Here is a 15,357-nt window from a genome sequence, read left to right on the forward strand (position 1 = left end):
CCTAAACGTGATCCTTTGTAAGATTATATGTCCCAAAACTCAAATTGACTTGTACTCAAGTATAAAGTCGAACAATTTACTCCAGTAACCACGGTTACTAGCAAGTTCTCTCAAATGAAGAATATCATCATATACGACTCCAGCAAGATGAAACGCTTCCAGAGGTCAACCTTCAGGTGGTGTAGGAGGTTACGTCTGTGAGCCCCGAGTCTACCAACTTCACTACACATCTCGACAGCAAAGCACAGCGCAGCTTGAGCTGGTGATCTTTCATCGCTCCTCAGTATGTGTCCTAGCATCTTCCACCTAGATAACTCAGCACGCTCAGACATAGGGGTAGAGTTACTCTGTTTGTATCTCTAGTATTATTGGAAAATACAGTACACTTATCTCCAGTATTAATGGAAAATACAGTACACTTATCCCCAGTATTAATGGAAAATACAGTACACTTATCTCCAGTATTATTGGAAATACAGTACACTTATCTCCAGTATTATTGGAAAATACAGTACACTTATCTCCAGTATTATTGGAAATACAGTACACTTATCTCCAGTATTATTGGAAAATACAGTACACTTATCTCTAGTATTATTGGAAAATACAGTACATTTATCTCCAGTATTATTGGAAAATACAGTACACTTATCCCCAGTATTATAGGAAAATACAGTACACTTATCTCCAGTATTATTGGGAAATACAGTACACTTATCTCCAGTATTATTGGAAAATACAGTACACTTATCTCCAGTATTATTGGAAATACAGTACACTTATCTCCAGTATTATTGGAAAATACAGTACACTTATCTCTAGTTTTATTGGAAAATACAGTACATTTATCTCCAGTATAATTGGAAAATACAGTACACTTATCCCCAGTATTATTGGAAAATACAGCACACTTATCTCTAGTAATATTGGAAAATACAGTACACTTATCTCCAGTATTATTGGAAAATACAGTACACTTATCTCCGGTATTATTGGAAAATACAGTACGCTAATCTCCAGTATTATTGGAAAATACAGTACACCTATATCTCTAGTATTATTGGAAAATACAGTACACTTATCTCTAGTATTATTGGAAAATACAGTACACTTATCTCTAGTATTATTGGAAAATACAATACACTTATCTCCAGTATTAATGGAAAATACAGTACACTTATCCCCAGTATTAATGGAAAATACAGTACGCTAATCTCCAGTATTATTGGAAAATACAGTACACCTATATCTCTAGTATTATTGGAAAATACAGTACACTTATCTCTAGTATTATTGGAAAATACAGTACACTTATCTCTAGTATTATTGGAAAATACAATACACTTATCTCCAGTATTAATGGAAAATACAGTACACTTATCCCCAGTATTAATGGAAAATACAGTACACTTATCTCCAGTATTATTGGGAAATACAGTACACTTATCTCCAGTATTATTGGAAAATACAGTACACTTATCTCCAGTATTATTGGAAAATACTGTACACTTATCTCTAGTATTATTGGAAAATACAGTTCACTTATCTCCAGTACTATTGGAAAATACAGTATTATTGGAAAATACAGTACACTTATCTCTAGTATTATTGGAAAATACAGTACACTTATCCCCAGTAATATTGGAAAATACAGTAGGTACACTTATCTCCAGTATTATTGGAAAATACAGTACACTTATCTCCGGTATTATTGGAAAATACAGTACGCTAATCTCCAGTATTAATGGAAAATACAGTACACTTATCTCCAGTATTATTTGAAAATACAGTACACTTATCTCCAGTATTATTGGGAAATACAGTTCACTATATCCAGTATTATTTGAAATTATAGCATACTATCAGCGTGGTTCGCTGTAAGTGTACTCTCAATAGCATACAGCATTTGTGTATTAATAATCTATCAATTTGTTTGAGGTTGCTTTAACAACAATCCCAATAATGCTCGCTTGCTGTTTTTCTGAATATAATATTTGGGTAAGCAACTAATCCATTTTAATGACCTACTTGAACAATGAACAGATACATTTTTCCTCTTTTAAGCGATCGGAGACTCATAATAAGTGTTACGTAGAACAGGGAATCAAGAGGAGATGGTTTCATTCATTATACTGTATTAAAATGAGAACAACTTGTTTTGTAAAAAAGAAAAAATTAATAAAGCAATAAATGATGCAATAAAATAAAACAAAAATCAGATTTAAATTCATAAAATTCGACCAAATCATACATCATTCTCGAAATCAGAGTCTGATCCGAAACCATAATTTAGTTTCCTTTCGGGAAACTTTTTCGCTTTTTTTTGCTCGCTTTGGGAGCGAATCTGCGAAGTCCGTCCGCTTTTCTGCCCGAGAAGTCGTTGACAACAGTGACAAATCGTCCCGAGTTGCTGTTACCGTCATGTTAATCTTTGTCATCTCCGAAAGCCTGAATGTTAAATGTTTTGATACATCGTCGAAAAAATATATGTTCATTGCAATACACATATTTGAACAGCAAGATAGTAACATATACATAACATTAGCAGCGGTCATTAGCAACGGTCATTGTCCAGCTATAAAATACAAATAATATTTTTCAGTTTCACATAGAAACTGTATCACATGACAGTTGACACGTAAAGAACTGATTTTCACAATTTCACCTTTTCACAAATTCATAAATTGCTCGTTTACATGTTTACATATATAATAACATCTATAAACAAAAGAGCACCTAAAGAGGCTCAGCAAAGTGCTGGCCTATTTACGCTTACGAAGACTCATTCGTTCAATATGTCTCAAAGTAAATAAACTCCTCCATCCTACTCTATCTCTTGCTAAGTTCACTAAGTTGGTAAAATCATCTTCGTTTTTCAAATAAATTTGTCTCTTAAATAGGTCCTTTTTCACAATAATATCATACAAATTAGTCCTATGTCTACCCACTCGTCCCTTTAGCGTTTGACATCCTAGTGTAGCAAATAACAGAGACTGGTAGGCAGGCGTGTCGTTGTCACTGCGTAGAACATGACCTAGCATTGTCCACCGTGCCTTTTCCACTCTCTCGGAAAGGGGCCTGGTCTGGGTACGAGCGTAGAGGGCCTTGTTAGATATTGAGCTAGGCCAATAGATGTGTAGGATGCGCTTGAGGTGCTTCCTCTGAAAAACATCTACAGACTCTAGAACATGCTGAGGTACGGCCCAGCAGCAGCAGTTGTACAGGAGCACTGATACTACTAGTGAGTCGTAGAGTTTGATCTTTCTCTTTTCAGTTATCTGACTCCTCTCTGATCCCTGGCACCACAGCTTGTCAAATGACCAGAAGGCGGTGTTAGCTTTATTTATTCTATTAGTAACATCCTGCTCTGATCTAAGCTTAGTACCAAGAAGCGTCTCGTTTCTCCACTCCTCTTTTCCTCTTAGCTCATTATCCCACTCGTCGCAGGCACCAACTTCTTCTAAATACACTCTGGTAAACTTTGTCTTTGTGTCATTGACAAAGAGACTCCATTCACTGAGAATATTCTTGGAGATCTGAAAGATATCCTGTAACTCCTCCATATCTTCACCAATCTTCTTTACATCGTCTGAATAGCCGGACTCAAGAGGCATGTGGTTATCGGCTATCGGAGGGTTGGGTCTTGAGGGGAGGACTGCTCTTATGTGCACTACAGCTCCAGCTAGATTGAGGGTAAACAATTTACCAGCTGTGCTGTCTCCTTGGGAGGCTCCTATGTTGAAAGAGAACATCTCTGAGTCAGTAGAACACACTCTGGCTACTAGAGTGGTGTTAGCCATGAGGTATTGTACAAGCCTCAGGTCGTCTCTGGAGCATCCTGCAGCTTCTAGTAGTCTGATTGTTGTACCTCTGCGGATGGCATTGAAGGCAGCTGACATGTCAATACTCACTTTGTTCCATTCAAACTCCTTCTTCATTACTACAAATATGAGCATGCTCTGTGCCCAAACTAGGTCGGCACAGCTCCTGCCAGCTTTGTAGGCAGCTTGGAACGGTCCGGTGAAGTTGTCCACAGCTCTCTCTATTCTGTTTAGCACTATCAGTGACAGGATCTTTCTAGAAACATTCAGCAGGGTCAATGGTCATATCGACTTAACTGGGCCGCGAGTTTTACCAGGCTTAGCCAGTGGTGTAAGGATGCCTGCTCCTATTGCTTCAATGTGAATGTTTTTCTCGAAAGACTCGTTGAACACTTTAGCTAGCTCTTCATGAAGGAGGGGGTTGTTCAGGGCTTTCATGACCTCGCATGTTTACATGGTGATTGTTAATTTTTTTTAAACCTTTGTGTTAAAGTGTTAACTTGTTAAATATTCACTTTATCTATCTACTTTTGTTACTTTTGTACGCAGATGACACTCAACTGTACATTGAGTTTAACCCACTATTTCGAGATCTGTCAACAATCGAAGAGAGAATAACAAATTGTTTTGAAGATATTAAGACCTGGATGACCCAAAATAAACTCAAACTGAATCAAAACAAAACAGAAGCTCTTGTAGTACAGACCAAGAACAGTTACTCTTCATGTCCAGTCGATTCAATACAACTTGACAATGCAGCTGACCCTGTGGATGCATCCCGCACAGTGAAAAGTTTAGGTGTCCTATTTGATCAATTCCTAACATTTGAAGATCAAATAAATTCAATTATCAGTTGCTGCAACATCCATCTGAGGAACCTTCGAGTTATAGGCTCAAAGCTTAACTATGATCTAAAAAGACAGCTCATTCACTGCTTGATCTTTTCAAAACTAGACTACTGCAATGGACTCTTATACGGTTTACCCGATCTTCTCATAAAGAAACTCCAGAAGGTACAAAATTCCTGTGTTCGATTCTTGTTTGGTTGGAAAGCTATCAAAAAATGGGACAGTGTCACTCCATTCCTGAAAAAAGCCCATTTTCTTCCAATACGACAACGAATAGAGTATAAGATTGCTCTAACCGTGTTCAAATGTGTCAACAACATAGCGCCGGAGTATATCACCAAATGTATTGACATCAAGAGTCAACCTGTACGTGTACTAAGAACTGAAGAAGACTATTTCCTCCTAAATGTTCCTCCTATTTCAAACTATAGTAAAACCGAGAGAAGTTTCAGCTACTGCGGACCCTCTGTTTGGAATCAGCTTCCTTATCAATTGAGAACACTAACTGATATCGTCTTATTTAAAAAGAAACTAAAAACTCATCTCTTTGAAAACGTATTTGTATAAGTATCATGTATTACCTTTCTCATAAAATCCATACTTCATAAAAATAAGTTCTTATGTACATGTTACTCATGAGTCGCTTTAGATGGTTTGAACTGAATCTTTGGGTTTTGAGTTCTTTATGGCTATAAAGCGATGTATAAATTCCTACTTATTATTATTATTATTATTTAGTTTATTTTACAAGAGGATGCAATGATCAAACAACTAGTTTTACGCTGAAATAGGTTATTCATAATTACTTTAATGAAGCAAGATCCGTTTCTTACCTGAATGAAAGCGGAAGATCGGTCCATTCAACGTTCGACTCACGAATAACCGCCAATAAAATGTTTGCACGGTAATTCGGGGTAAGACCTGAAGTTCAGGCAATCACAATGGACACTCGGACTGACGGTGACCTGGAAATGTGGGTAATTAGTTATTGATTAATCTGATTGTTATTTAATACTCAATTAATTGATAGTAAAGTAAATGTCCAAAATACAAGTACAGGGAGCGTCGACGAGTGTTGTTAAGTAGGGGCGATTGTGCTCGTTATGGGACTACCAGTTATGTGCTAGTACTGAGCGTAAGGAACGCTGGTATGGCTAGGACCCTGGTATGGCTAGAACAGAGAAGGTACTTAGACTGGGTGGTGTAGCCGGTGACTGAAACGGTTTAAGAAAACATGTGAAGAATGTTTAGGGCACCCTGGCCCTGATAAGCAATGCTGAGTAATGTAGGTTTATTTGATGGCCTGGAAGTGCTAGGAATTGTTATTATATCATAATAGTCGTAAGGAATTAAAACACAGAAGGCACAAACAAGTTTACTTTGTCGCATAATCTTGATGATATCTGAACATGTGTGAAATTGAACAAATAATCATATACCAGCTTAAACCCCTTATATTATGTACTATTAGAAAACCCGTCTTATTATTAGACTTAGGTAATCGTCATCAGATTAACAGATCTTGTTCGTAGTTTGTATCGATTAATATAGGCAATAAAGCATCATATGTCAATTTTAACACACTATCTTGATATTGTTGGGGCAGGGAAAGTTAATTTTGTTACATTTTCAGTGTCTTTGACAAATTTAACCTAAAATTATTAAACTTGAGCTCTGATGTTCTAGACAATATTCTACCAATCGTTTCTGAAAGAATGCTGAATTCCAATAGAGTTATAGATCTTCAAAATAGGCGCAAGACATGTTTACTTTGTCACATCAGTTATTATTAGACTTAAGTAATCGTCATCAGATTAACAGATATTTTTCGTAGTTTGGATTGATTTATATAGGCAATAAAGCAGCCTATACTAATTTTTACACACTATCTTGAAATTGTTAGGGCAGGAAAAGTTAATTTTGTCACATTTTTAGTGACTTTGACAAATTTAACCTAAAATTGTTCAACTTGAGCTCTGATGTTCTAGACAATATTCTACCAATTGTTGTAAGCGTACTTTTGTGCTTTAATTTCAAGTGGGTCTTTAATTTACAATAAGAACTTTCTCTCTTTGTATTTGATTTACTTTGGATTTGGGTTTGACAAGGTATACAGTTGGATAGAAATTTACAAAATATATTATCAAAGTATAACTCTCAATCGATTGATCCAACTCCGTTCTGAGCCCTTCGATCAGCATCCCGGCTTTACAAACTGCAGTGATCACGTGCTTTCTTCGTCACCACCGTCCTCCAATCACCGAGCTCCGCGACCAAGCTGCTTTCTTTCGAACTGTTGTTTTGTCCTCCGGGGTTAAGCCGTCAAAACAACTCTGTCTCGTCGCTGTGATCTGGAAGGGTGTTTTGGCTGTCTCTGTTTAACTGCGTGAGAAGGAGTGAACGGCTGAAATCGGATAACGGTTAATATTAACACAAAATCAAAATCACTGAATAATTTGAACTCGAGTAGAGATACCTAAATAGCTTAGGGATATAACACAATCGTTTCTGAAAGAATGCTGAATTCCAATAGAGTTATAGATCTTCAAAATAGGGGCAAGACATGTTTACTTTGTCACATCAGTTATTATTAGACTTAGGTAATCGTCATCAGATTAACAGATCTTTTTCGTAGTTTGGATTGATTTATATAGGCAATAAAGCAGCCTATGCTAATTTTTACACACTATCTTGAAATTGTTGGGGCAGGAAAAGTTAATTTTGTCACATTTTTAGTGACTTTGACAAATTTAACCTAAAATTGTTAAACTTGAGCTCTGATGTTCTGGACAATATTCTACAGATTTTTTTCTGGAAGAATGTTGAATTCTAATAGAGTCATAGAATATATAGATCTTCAAAATAGGGGCAAGACATGTTTACTTTGTCACATCGCATCAGTTATTATAAGAGTTATTATAAGAGACTATTTCATTCTATAATCATTGTTTTTAACCTATTTACGATTTCGTTTCATTTTTTGTGACAATGTAAACATCAATTGATCTTAACTTGCATCAACTACATTGTCATCATATGATAAAGTTTTCCCGCCTTTCAAACCAAAATCAGATATAAATAATTCGCCCAAAATTTAAAATTCCATATATTGTGACAGAATTAACCTCATTTCCCAATAAACAAGTGCCTGTATTAGCTAACTATTCGAAACAAAATATTTTAGGTTTTTGAGGACACCTCACAGTAGAATAGAGGTATGGTATTCTGAGTGTGACAAAGTTACCCAAATATTGGCTTGTAACCGTTCGATGTAAATGAGCTTTTGTCATCATTAAAGTCTTACATATAAGTTACATATAAACATGTCCAAGTGCTGCTACATACACTTCAAACCCACCATGGCAGGTTCTAAGTTAGAGACTTTATCACACCCTGAAGTTGTATTAACTATAGACAACTTTCCAATCAAAAAGGTTTCATCCGCAAAATTTCTGGGTGTTATAATTGACGAGAACCTATCATGGGAAGAGCACATTAAAGCTCTTAAGCGAAATCTAAATCATTCCACATCCACTTTATGTAGACTTCGCTGCTCCCTTCCAGAATTTCTACACCAACAATTATATTATACCCTGTTCGAATCACATCTTTCCTACTGTATATCTGTATGGGGTGGGGCAGCGAAACAACGTATAAGCTCATTATTTACTGCTCAGAAGTACTGTCTCAGAGTACTATTTGGTGACAGGCTGGCATACCTTGACAAGTTTAAGACTTGTGCACGTACTAGGCCTATAGGACACCAGAAACTTGACCAAAAAGTTTTCATAAAAGAGCACACCAAACCGATATTTAAGCATAATAATATTCTAGCTATACAAAATCTCTATACATACCACAGTTACCTCGAGCTCTACAAGATAATGAAATTCCGTGCTCCAATATCCTTACATGAGGGTTACACATGTTCCTCGAGGAAACCCTGCCTTCTAATCTGTCAGGCAGACCCACCTGACAATCACAACACTAGATCAACCAAAATTTTTAACATTTAACCCCAAAATTCAGAATGACTGACTTTACTACTAGTGTAATGTGCTTGCGAGATAAGCTAAAACGTGCGCTATTAACGAATCAACATAATCACGCCCTGCTTGATAGGACTGTCAAAGATTTTGACTGCGCAAATCTTATTTCCCAAACATTATAACTGGCTGGTCACACACATCTCAAATAAAATTACCCTAGGCTACTGTTTTCCAAGTCTTGTCCTGTGAGTAAAGTATGTGTGAGGTGTGAGAAAGTTTTAATAAAATTATTGTATATTTACTTTTGAATTTTTAAAATCTAATTTGAGAATGAAGTTTAAAGAAATCTTAATTAGCACTGTATAGTTTAAGATATTTATAGCTTATTATAACCATTGATACAAAGGCCATAATCTTTCGCCAGCTCTCCAATATCCACCTTGAAAGCTTGAAGCTGCATTTTTTATCCTTGGACTACACATTACACAATATAAACTAAAGAATGTTTTAGTGTAGACTTTTTGTCACAACAAGACTGTAACCTATAATAACAACTATAAACAGAACCCCTAATGTCTGCTTACAATTTTTCTTCTAGTCCTAATCTGAGCCTTGTCTCTATAAACTTAACTGAACTAGCGTTTCGGTGTGTGCAAAAGCTTCCAGGCACGCGCATTCCTTGCCCCGTTAGTTACCTGTCCTTCCAAAACCAAACTAGCAGTCAAGGACAAAAAGTCATACACCAAATGGGCATTATATTTTATGAATTGTTTTACATCTTTTTATTCTGTAAAAATGTGCTAAAATTAAATTTCTTGTTTCATTGAATTTCTTGTTTCATTGAGCCCTTTAACCAATGTTGTATCATAATTGTTAGATTGACCTAATCTACTATATTTCAGACCAAGGAATGATAGTTAGACAACTGCAGTTAACTAAGTCACACAAGATGTGACATTTGGACCATTATAGTGCCTAACAACAATAGATTTTCTATCTGAGCAGTGCATATGGGAGTATGGGTTACGTGGCTATAATGACATGTTCAGAACTTCTGAACGTGCTATGTTAATATATGTCAAAATTAAGCCACTATCGTCGAAAATGCTATCATTTTTGTTTACCAATATCCTCAAACTCAAATGAACGTGTCCATATACATTGTTTGTAGTATATTATTTGTAATTGTAGCGAGTTATCGGATGTTTTATCTTTGAGCGAGGCTATCTTTATAGGAGTAGTCAAGAAGCTTGAGTTTTGGCGCTATGACGTGCTCCAGATTTTAGAAGATCTAAATATAAAATCTTTTAATATAATGGGAATTGAGCAGTGAGATTGGTTTCCTTTCTATATGATAACTCATATTGCTGGTGCAGTGATGTTAGGCGTCTGAGTTTGGGTATTTTAAGGAGCACTCTCTTTGGGAGACCACTGTCCAATTATGATTTCAAATGATATTATGTTAAAACAAGCTGCGGGGAAGGTTTTGATAGTCAGCTTAAATAAATTGCGACTACATAAAATCACTTAGACAAGAACAACCATAAATAAGGAATGACAACAAATAACTTGAGTGTTCACTAACATTTACATTATTTACATTGCTGTCAATCGATATTATTACGTAAGCCACCTAATTTTACATACCAGCAAATTCATGGAAAAAACGACACTTCAAACCTCAAAAATATGATTAACAATCGAAACCAGAAACAGCTGCTTATAATGAAGTTGCACTGCTGAAAGATGTATGAAACAGTGATAGTGAAAAATCGTGATTGATAGAAGCTGGAGTAGAGTTGAATGGTGAAGGTAAGGTGTTCTAAGTGTACGTATATGTACCTTGTTTTTGATGAAGCTTTAGTGGGACACGAATGGATGGAGACATCCTGATCCGGTAGATTTCCACAAAATGGTCAACCCAACAAAAACTCGGCAGTAAACCTGAAATTGTTAACGAAAGCACTAATTGACCATCATGGCGATGAACTTTAAGTTTTAATCACTCGAAATTAACATGCTATACCTTTGATCATGAATCACAGACTTTTAATCGAGTAAATAGTGTAGTCAAATATGAAGTATAGAATAACTGAATAGGGTGTTATTAAGGCTAGACGTTAACTGAGCTTGAAGCAAACTACTGAGGATATAGAACCAGCGCAGCACTCCTGACAGCAAAACCAATTTTGCAATTTATCCAATGCGAAAATACGCATTAACAGTTAAATGAAAAAAGTTTGGGCGAGCGATTTAGTGAGCGCGTTTCGCCCCCACTAATTTGTTGTACTTGTATCACGTTGTGACACCCACGGTCGTTTCACTAGGTGATACAGGGGGACTGACGATACAGGGGGAGCCGTGCACTTCGTGCGTGGCGGGTCATACAACGTATGACAATAAAATCACTCATTATATTAATGAATAAGTGTTAAAAATAAGATTAAGATAATAATATAAGCAATAAGATATGCGCGCGCCTGGTAACATCTGCATACAATGTTAATCAAACAAAGGATATTTTCACATTTCTTCGAATACAGAAAAGAATGTAAAAAACAAAAAAATTAATGGGTGATACTCCATACTCGTAAAATATTTGTCTACCGTTGTCGAGTCCAACTGTGTACCCAGAAAGAGTTACTGGCTGGTGGTGGTACTAGAGTTGGTTTAATTTAAACAAACGGCTCGACCTCGCGTGCGACATCAAGCATGATTTGCACGCGTGGCGCATTCCACTGTTAAAGCAGCTAGCACGTGACACAATTCAGTCAATCAGAGTACAGGAATCCGCAAAGTTAAAGCTGTGTACTTTTATAAGGCCCAAAATAAGACTTTTCGCGATAATTCAAAATCTACATTGTTTTGAATTTTCCCCCTGGAGGGGAAACGTTATTTTTACAAGGCGAACATTTTGTTGAAAACCAGACGTTTCTATCTTTTTTATTTTCGAAGTTAGGCCCCTACCAGTAAGGGTTGCTGGGAAGTGGTGCTCACGGTCTCACTTAACATCACTTATCGCTCAGTTAAGAGCGACCATAGTCTGCGACCAGACAGCCTGCAGGCATATGATCCGAATACGAAATATCCTTGTGTTCGGCATTTAGTAGCCCTAATTGGTTACTATTCGTATATAAGTAATGGACTTACCTAGCTTTGAGCTAGCTTGTAGCTAGGCAGGTTTATTTAACGCTTAGCTCTCACCAATCACAGATGTGCAGCTAAACCATAAACAAGAACAAAGAAAGCTTGAAATTCAAAAGCGCCACGCGCTAATTCTTGCACCTTATCACTGCACTGATCACTTATGGCTACAGGTTGTATAGGTTGTATAGTAGGTTTACAACCTACCAGTGACCAGGACGCGCGCGGAGTTGGACTCGTCGACGGTCCAATACATGGAACAGATATTTTACGAGTATCACCCGTTAACGAAGCAGAGCAACGATCGACGACGCAAGAATGCTAGTTCGCGCGGCGCGTCGAAGCGGCGAAGTCCTCCAAGACACAAAAATGATGCGAAGTAAGAATAATGCACGGCGCGGCAAAGCGGCGAAGTCCTCCAATAAATTTACAATTTCCCTCATACACCCAATCTTGTATATAAATAAATAAAAGAAGCTAATGCCATAATAATGCACAAACCAGTAAACTGGGGAAGCTTACTATACCATCGATTGTTAACAGCGTTATAGCAAACTATCCCCTTTAACATTTAAACTCCACCATAACTTCGATGAATTTAACATTTAAGCAGTAACGCTACTATTTTATATACTTGCTATTGTCCCCAGACCCTCAATAAACCGGCTACGTCTCACTACTAGTTTTAAAAAGTTATATACAGATACCAACTGCAAATTGAAAACGGAAAATTTAGTTTTTATTCCAATTTTATTTCAAATATTAACAATCGACGCCGCGCGCAGCATTGAATTATTATATTTGTGCGTATGAAATGGCTAATTTCGGTAAGTCAGAATCGAGCGCTAGTACAAAATACTTTAATGTTCAAAAATTGATAATTAGATCCGCCCCTTGTGTCATTGTAGTTGAAGTTGGCCTCGATAATGATGCTATTTTGTCCATGTCACTTTCACAGTTACGTCTTAGCTTTCTGGAGAAGCGAAGCCTGTCTTATGACCTTTTCATCGAAGTCCATTCAAACCTCGTTTTTTGAAAATTCATTTTAATATGTATATTTACTCCGCCGTTTTGTCACAGTGTTGCTTATTGAGCTATGCTCAGCCTATCGACACAGTGCAATAAATAACGCATGACACATCTCTACGATACAATTACAATAAAATGTATCCACCTGCACTTGCTCAACGTGTTGGCCCTGTTGGGTTGAGGGCCTAAGAGGTTCATCACCACGAACCCCTTACACAGTCATGCGATTAGGGTTGACCTCTAGATGTTATAATAGTTCCGCCTCAAGACTTCGTTTTGTTGTCGATTGGTCAGGAAATTCGACACAAGACGGGTGTTGAGAATTTTATTGAGGCTAGAGTTTTTCTAGAATTTATGTTTTCAACAGATCTTTACCTAATTTATCATTGTGACAGTACCTTGCGATACGTTGTGATGCACTACCCTCCAATGTTTTGTCCACAGGTGTCGTGATCATTAACTTTCCTTTCATTTGCTTCTACGCAGTGGGATATTTGTATTAGGTCAAGTTGCTGTCCTGTTACTTCTTCACGCCAGTAGTGTGACAGAAAGAATATTCAAACAATATACACATAACATAGCAATGGCCAATTGGCTGACTGTAAGGTCATGGCCTGAACAAACAATTTTTTTATATAGTCAAGTGATGCTAAAGCAGAGCACAAATGTGTAATAAGTTAATAGATTAAAAAACTGATTCATGTGATGCATTACGCAGAGCACAGATAAAAATACTGATTCAATGATTAAAATTATAGCTGTGAGTGTCAATAAATTACTGTCATAAAAAAGGAACGATGTACACGTGATCTGAGATACCAATATCTCAATATCAAAAGTATAGTGTCTAGAAACATTCATAGTCCAGTACCGCCAGTAGTGTGACTGTACGAAGCATCTTTCCTAATTCCACGAAATCCATGAAATGTTCTTACTTAGAGCTTCATGTGATAGCTTCCACAATTCTTTCTGCAACAGAACCAATGGGTTGTGACACAATTGCACATATAAGTTTACCTTATGGAACGGGAGGCTTCCCTACTTCCACACCCTCAATAATCCCTGATTGGTGTGTGTGTGCAGTCCAGTTGATAGTGGCCAAGGTAGCAGTTAGGGTTGAAGTTGGCTTAAACGACATTTATTGTTTCTCTATTTAGTACCTTAAATTTTCAATGTTTGCAACACATCATTTTCTACAATACCACCAGTACATAGCAAACATCAGTCAAATATGCAATTTCGTTTAGTACTTGGTATTCGCCCTGTAACTTTCTTTTATAAAGAAATCAGATTGTGCTAAGTAACTAAATGGAGTTGTTCCACTTCAGATCGATCGTAGCATGACTGATAAAGACGTTGTTGGCCCTAGTCCTTTTGAAAAATATCTATCAGAACAACATGATCTAGAAAAAGAGAACAGACCTTTACAGCCAACTGAATTGACCACGAGCACCCCTTACCCAACGAAAAGAGCACTTAGTTTTGGTGGCTTTGAAAGAGCAGCAAAAAAACACTGCAATAGCACTGACCCATCTAGCAGTAAACTGAGCAGGTCTCTTCCTTTAGCTGATAAGAAACGTTTGCATTCCTTGAAAATTATTGAAATAAAGGATGTTGAAAGAAGACTGGCTATGATAAAAGTTAAGAATGTTAAAAGAGTAAGCTCGTGTGTAAAAGCTGCCATCAGTAAAAGTTTCATACGCATGACAGGATCAGTGAGGCTGGATATGAATTGTAAGGTACACAGAGGTCTTCTGAGATGTGGTCACATGTGCACTGTCACCCTAACTGATGTACTGTACCAACCTGACTTTGTGGGCATACAACCGAACACTTTACCAAGACTAGCCACCGTATTTTGTCCTTATTTCAAGAACGGTTTTTGTCCTGATGGCTGGGCATTTGTAACAGGAATGTGCAAGGGAAAGCCACATTTTGATTGGACCGGTCGAAGCGTGAACCATTGTAAGAAGTGTGATTCAACTTTTGGGGAGTGTACAGACGACTACAGATCTACTCACTGTCCTGAATGTGGTGAGCATTACTCTTCCTCTAGCTGCTCTAATTGTTATCCTGACACAGTTGTGGGTTCTGATTCTGACCATTCTCTAAACTCTACTGATACTCTAATACTTTAACCCTGGCAACGTAAACTCTACTGATACTCTAGTACTTTAACCCTGGCAATGTAAACTCTACTGATACTCTAATACTTTAACCCTGGCAACGTACACCTTATTATTTGTTGTTTAGTATAGTATATATAGTACTTGGTTACCCAAATTGAATTTTACGTGTTTGTTAATAAATGAATTTGTTTTTAATTTGATTTTTGTTTTGTTTTTTAATTCTTTTATAGTAGTGAAGATAAAGAAGTTTCCTAGTTGTTGCAAAATACGACTTAGTTTCATGAGCCATGAAGGTTGTTAGTTGTTATTTAATTTTTGTAGTTTTTATTTCATATTCTTGTAAATTTTAACATCAGTTAAATTTTTAAAACATCAGTTTTAACATCAGTTATATGTT

At 36.8% G+C, this 15,357-nt stretch overlaps 2 protein-coding genes across 2 annotated transcripts in view; one reads left to right on the forward strand and one right to left on the reverse strand.

The window, feature by feature from the left end:
• LOC134812706 (large ribosomal subunit protein eL36-like) overlaps positions 1-15,357 on the forward strand; it is a 35,516-nt gene that overhangs the window by 16,930 nt on the left and 3,229 nt on the right. The window lies entirely within an intron of this gene.
• On the reverse strand, positions 111-4,259 carry LOC134818586 (uncharacterized). The gene is made up of 3 exons (XM_063828253.1): positions 4,204-4,259; positions 2,949-4,077; positions 111-359 (listed from the first exon to the last, which is right to left on the reverse strand). The coding sequence occupies exons 1-3, from the start codon at positions 4,257-4,259 to the stop codon at positions 111-113; spliced, it is 1,434 nt and encodes a 477-aa protein (XP_063684323.1).

The sequence above is a fragment of the Bolinopsis microptera genome, chromosome 1 (assembly GCF_026151205.1).
Source record: "Bolinopsis microptera isolate Bmic1 chromosome 1, MBARI_Bmic_1.0, whole genome shotgun sequence".
NCBI classification, from domain to species: Eukaryota; Metazoa; Ctenophora; class Tentaculata; order Lobata; family Bolinopsidae; genus Bolinopsis; species Bolinopsis microptera.

Coding starts and splice junctions, on each gene's coding strand:
- LOC134818586 (XM_063828253.1), bottom strand. CDS start 4,259: ATGAAAGCCCTGAACAACCCCCTCCTTCATGAAGAGCTAGCTAAAGTG. Junction 4,078..4,203: donor CTAGCTAAAGTGTTCAACGA/GTCTTTCGAGAA, acceptor GAATGTTTCTAG/AAAGATCCTGTCACTGATAG. Junction 360..2,948: donor GTCAAACGCTAAAGGGACGA/GTGGGTAGACAT, acceptor CAATAATACTAG/AGATACAAACAGAGTAACTC.